The following is a 6,069-nucleotide window of genomic DNA, read 5'->3' as shown; positions in this document are numbered from 1 at the left end:
ATATATATATATATATATATATATATATATATATATATATATATATATATATATATATATATATATATATATATATATATATATATATACTTAAATGACCTTATCTCTAGTCGATGTGGAACTTCCAACACGTACTACGAAATTTATTTAATTAATTATTACTTTGTGTTTCAATATTATTAGCTAACATTTTTTTTATTGAATTGTAGATAGGGATAAAGAAGATGATTCAAGAGAGAAAAATATTCTGGATTTATCTATTCAAGATTCTAATATTGTAAATGGATAAGGAACACAAAAATGATAAATATAAGAAACTTATTTGTATGTTTTTTGTGTTTTTATTTTTGATGACATTTAGATTGTATTGTACTTTTTATTATTATTTTGAATTGTCTTGAGTTTAAGATCATTTTGGGAGTGAAATTTGTTTAGATATGAATTACAAAAAGTTTGTAATTTTTTTTATTTAAAAATTATAATTAAATGAGTCATTGAGCCAACCCGTTTACCCACCAACCAGTGATGGGTCGGGTCGGGTTTAAATTTTTTTGGTTCGGTAATAAATAAGTTAGGTTGGGTTGACTCACTAAATGATCAACCCGTGGTGGGACAGGTCGCGCGTTAGGTGGCCCGTTTTGACAACACTAGTTAACGGCGTACAGTCCACGTAAGAAAAACAGAATAAGCTGTCACACAGTAATAGTGGCTATCTCACATCATCATCTTGCCATGTCATCACCATCTTCCCTAAATTAAAAACCCTAATTTGTGTAGATTGTGGTTGATTTTGATTTCTATAGTTTTTGTGATTTAATTGAAAGTGGTTTGGGGGGTTTTGCTTATTGCAAATAGTTTTGCATCATCAATGGAGGTTGAATGAGTTCAATGGTGGTGTAATTTGAGACTTTGCAGGTTTTCACAAAAGAAGCACGATTTCGAGAATTAGGGTTGATGTTCAATTTGAGAATTATGGGTTTTCTGCAGGTTCAATAGTTATGTGATTTTTGGGGTTTTACTTTGCCAATTCTCGCAATATTGAAGTTCTCTAGTTCGCGATGGAGAAGATCAAGATGGTGAGATGTTGATGGTGGTTCTCATGGTGCATAACGATTTGGGCTCACAGAATTTGTTCTGATTCGTTGTAGTAAAAGGTTTCTTTTGCAGATTGAGTTTCTTGGATGATTCGTGGTGGCTTGTGTAGTTGCTAACGACGAAGCTCATGGTAGTCCGACGACATGAAAAAGATGATGGCATAGGTGTGGTGCACGACGGTGCACTGGAAAGAAAATTAAAGTTATGTCTTAGAGAAGATGATAATTACAATATAAGAGATTACATTGAATATTCAAAAAAATAAATAAAACTAACAAAAATAGAAACCAACTGTATTAGTCTAATTTAAACTAAAACTAATTATGATGAATTAGAATGGGGCATTTTTCTCAGTGTTTAAATTTTATAATATATTACTTTCACCTATATTTTTAAATTGATTTTTTCATATTTTAGAAACATCAATAGTAAAAGTAGCATTGTGTTCCAAATAAATTATTCATCGTAACATAAGTTTAAAAAATATTTTTTTACTTTATGGCATGAAATGATTAAGAATATATATATATATATGGATGGATCGATAGACAGATAATGTTTATTCATCATTCAACGCATAAAAAAAATCATCGGTTATATGTGATACTCGCATTTAGTTAAAAAAAATATAATTTAGGGATTTTGATACTGAAGATTTAGGGATTTTAAAACTGTCAGATTGAGGGATTTTGAAACTGCATATTTTAGGGATTTTGAAACACTGTTAAAGAGATTTAGGGATTTGAAACGGAAGACGAACACATTGTGGTAAGTATATCGAAACCAGGAGATTTCAAAAGAGTTAGGAAACAAAGGGATTATAAACACAATGAGCTGAAGATTTCGAAACAGCCTAGGAACGAAAGGATTTGGAATAGAAGAACAACATTTCGGGTCCCATTTCCTTGCTCAGATTCAGTTTAAGACCATAGGTCCATCCATACAACGATGCCACCAAATTATTACTTTGTGCTTCTTCTTTCACCTTTCCTTTTCACCGTGTCTAAATTCCCCAAATTTTTCTTCTGTGTGCCTTGCTTTCACTAGAATTCCCCATGACATGAATTGCGTAGATAAATATGTAGAGAGAGACACATTTCAAGGGTCTCCATCCCAAAGCTCTTCCAAGCTCTTGTAAGGTCCATTTTCTGATACAAAGTTTTCTCCAGGATACATCCTACGCTGTGGAATGTGCCTGAATTTCTGTGATTCCTCCTCCTTCAGTTCCCACTCAAATAACTCAATGTTCTCTTTCATTCTCTCCTTGTTGAAGCTTCTCACAATCGCACTTGCCCCTTCTTCGTATATCCATCTCAGTGCAATCTGCATCACCATACATGTCATTCATTTCCTTCATTTTCAACCATCAACTATTTTTGGATTGAAAGACATTTTTCTCATCCAGCCATACCAGAACTATTCAGAATAATCTAAGTCTAAGTCACACGTTTGACAAAGTTATACATCATATGAAATGAAAGACCATAGACTCATTATCTTTGAAAACAACAACACAATAAAACAATCATAACAACAATAACATAAAACTCAAAAGTTTGAAGTTTTGAGTAAAAAATAGTATCTATCAATCCCTTATTCATCAGTGATATCAAAATCGATGGTTACTGACCATCCACTTAGACTATTTATAACAACAACAAAACACAATAATACCACCACAACAACAATGATGTCCTGGTTATTTTTCTTTATCTAAATTTAGAACTTCATGGTCACAAAATTAGAGCCGTAATGTGGTGACAGTTTAANTCTGAGATAGTAAGAGAACCTGAGCGATGGTCTTCTGTCTTGCAAAAGCGATTTCCTTAAGGATTGGGCTGTCCATAACTGCATTTGTACCATAAGAACTTTTGTAAGCTCCGAGTGGTGACCATGCACTCACATGAATTCCTTTCTGTTTGCAAAATTCTCTGAGTTTACCCTGCTGCCATGAGGGACTCATTTCCACCTAAAACCAATGGAAGGAAGGAATCACCAACATCAGCAAGTGTTTCATCACTGTTTAAATGTCAATCTCCATGTATTTGCTAACTCTTCATACCTGATTGACAGCAGGAGGAATGGTTGCATTTTCCAAGAGCTGGTTGAGCTTTTTTATGCCAAAGTTGCTTACACCAACAGACTTTGCTAAGCCTAATCTGCAACATTCTTCCATAGCTTCCCATACTCCTTTCAGGTCAAAGGAGGGCATCACATTCTCCTTTAAAATATCAGCTCGCCCTCTGGCTTCAGGTTTCAACCTCAGTGGCCAATGAATCAAATACAGATCTACATACTCCAACCCCAACTTCCTGAGCAGTTTCAGGGAAATTTACATAACATGCAACAGGAGAAACAAAACTTTATATGAGGATGATCAAATAAGCTTTAAGAAGTATATTGTAACAATTAAAACAATAATTTTCAGATGTAAAAATCAAAAAGTGAAGTTTATATAAATATTGGAGCCAAATGAGTAGTCAAAGCTCCTATGTACTTACTGCAGTGAGGTCTTGAGGGCTGGAACAACAAGGTCAGGGTGAGCATCAGCTGGCAATAGTTTTGTAGTGATGAATACTTCATCTCTGCTCTTTACAAGGCCTAGCTCCAAAGCCTTTTCCACAGCTTTTCCTAGAGGCTCCTCACTTCCATAAATAGTAGCAGTGTCAACGTGTCTGTAGCCGACCTCAAAGGCATCAATAAGTATGGAGGTGAGAGTTTCATGTGGTGGAAGAGGATAAGATGCGGTTCCAAGGCCTATGACTGGCATCTTTTTCCCTGAGTTTAGTATCACTTCTGGGATTTTTTTTGCTTCCATATTTTCTGTTGGGTTTGATGTGTTTTGAGATGTTGTTATATAACATATAAAAGTGATAATTCTAAGTCTTTCAAGGAAAACTAGAATTATCAACGTGGGATGAACCCGTCCACATAAATACAAGCACATGGGAAACATCATGGCCACAAATTAACTTATTTTTGGTGGGACCAAACTTCATTTATTGTTTTTGATGTTTCTTGATCGTACAAATCCAAACTTTAATTTTTTTACTGTTTTAATTTACGTTGCTTATCTTGCTATTAAATTTCAAACTGTCACGCACGAAGAAGTTTGTAATAAGTTTTTTCTTGTGACAGTTGTATATAACCTTTACTAAATACGTGTTACAAAACTTTAACTAAACCTTAACATGTAACCAATTGGTTGGAGAAATTGATTCTAAGGTTACGATTTAGATTGCAGGTCTACCAAGTTCCCCACAATTTACAATTATCATGTGTTGACTTTGAGACTTGAGTTGTGGCTATATTTCAGGCTCCATAAACGAGAGGCAGGACCAGCTCAAGATAATATTTTTGTATCATTGAGTTTCATTTGTCCTTTATTGACCAAAGCATGATTGAGAATACATGTTTCTTTAGAAGGGTTTGGCTGTTTATGTATTAAATAAAGTCAGCTGATTTATAAAATATATTTATTGGGATATTTCCACAATTTACATTGTAAAAATATCAAAACAAAAGAGAGCATATTATATGACATGATTTCTTTGTTTCGAAAAGCTTACTTGTATTATGCAACCTTCCTTTGTTGTTTCGAAAAGCTTACTTGTATTATGCAACCTTCCTTTGTTAAATAGGTGGTATAGCGTATGTTTATAGGAGATTTCTTTTTTACAATGAGTAATTGTCCAATATTTTTATCGGCTATCTATAAAAGGTATAAAATAATGTATTAAAGATATAATTGATTAAATTTATAAACATTAACGTCCTCCTTAAATTGATGTTGTCACTAGTGCAAAAAAGGTTTTTTATACCTATTAAAAAAAGCTTTTTATACCTGTTGTCAAGCAGGTATAAAAACAGAGGTATAAAAAGTTTTTGATTTTTGGTGTTTTGTAACCGGTATAAAAGTTTGATATTTATAACAGGTATATCTTTTGTGGCTTTAACAGGTATAAAAAGTGACGTTTTGTTTTTAAATATTTAATTTGTATGTTCTACAATCCATATGCAGACTGCATAAAATTCAATTCCATAATACAATCTAAATAATCAAGAACAAGCAAAATAATCAATATTGTTTCTATTAACACATCAAAATGTAATATTTACCTAACAAAGTTCCTAAATATATTTACATAACATAGTTACTTTACATAGTTACATATAAAATAATTCCTAAACTCAAAATGTAATATTGAAACATCTAATTATTCCATTGGAGACGTATCATCAAATATCTACACAATGAATAGTTTGAGTCAAGTTATAATATTAATGGCTTAATGAATAGTTTGAGTCAAGTTATAATATTAATGGCTTAAGATCTTAATTATAAGATGCTCACGTTACCAATTTCCATGAGCCAACGACATTTACGGATATAATTTTCTGCATATGCCTCATGACAAAATATCCACACTCAAAGCTTCCCGATTGACGTGAGCACTTCAAGTTAAATTTATAAAGTATTGAGTCCATCTTTCGTTTTCCCTTGAATATTGAGGAGTGTCCCGATAATACTGTCACAAACATTTTTCTCTACACGCATAACATCTAAACAATGTCTGACATCAAGTACCGTCAAATATGGGAGATCAAAGAAAATTGACCTTTTCTTCCATATGATGCTTGAAGTGCCTTTTTTTTGTGTCTTTCCAAGAACAACTCCAATGTCCTTCACACGCTCATATACTTGTGATCCACTTAAAGCCATTGGAGCTAATTCATTTTCTTGATACCCATTAAATGTTTTCTTTAATTTACGATATGGATGGTTTGTACTAAGGAACCTTCGATGTCCAAGGTATACTGTTTTCCTTCCATGATGTAATTGACGATGACATGTTCCTTCTTCACATATAGGGCATGTCCTTCAGGAAGCATGTCACTCAACAACTCAAGCAACTCTGTGAAGCTTTTATCAGTCCACCCATTTCTTGCCTTCACATTGAACAATTTTAACAC

The 6,069-nt window shown here is 33.0% G+C and overlaps 2 protein-coding genes across 5 annotated transcripts in view; both read right to left on the bottom strand.

Moving 5' to 3' along the window:
• The window catches only part of LOC106769946 (methylecgonone reductase-like), a 10,319-nt gene extending 6,372 nt beyond the window's left edge, over window positions 1-3,947 (bottom strand). Inside the window, exons 1-4 of one of the 2 annotated variants that reach the window (XM_022783843.1) lie at window positions 3,597-3,947; window positions 3,158-3,407; window positions 2,885-3,064; window positions 2,177-2,418 (exon numbers count right to left, since the gene is read on the bottom strand). In XM_022783843.1, coding sequence (XP_022639564.1) covers window positions 2,194-2,418; window positions 2,885-3,064; window positions 3,158-3,407; window positions 3,597-3,913 — 972 coding nt within the window. In that variant the 5' untranslated portion in view covers window positions 3,914-3,947 and the 3' untranslated portion in view covers window positions 2,177-2,193. Of the gene's footprint in view, window positions 1-1,913; window positions 2,419-2,884; window positions 3,065-3,157; window positions 3,408-3,596 lie in introns of those variants that run through there. The other variant, XM_014655769.2, reaches the window with a different exon arrangement.
• Window positions 1-6,069, bottom strand: part of LOC106769935 (methylecgonone reductase) — a 39,959-nt gene that overhangs the window by 6,317 nt on the left and 27,573 nt on the right. The gene's annotated exons all lie outside the window — the stretch shown is intronic.

Source organism: Vigna radiata, chromosome 1 (assembly GCF_000741045.1).
Source record: "Vigna radiata var. radiata cultivar VC1973A chromosome 1, Vradiata_ver6, whole genome shotgun sequence".
Classification (NCBI taxonomy): domain Eukaryota; kingdom Viridiplantae; phylum Streptophyta; class Magnoliopsida; order Fabales; family Fabaceae; genus Vigna; species Vigna radiata.
This window is presented reverse-complemented; position numbering and strand designations above follow the sequence as displayed.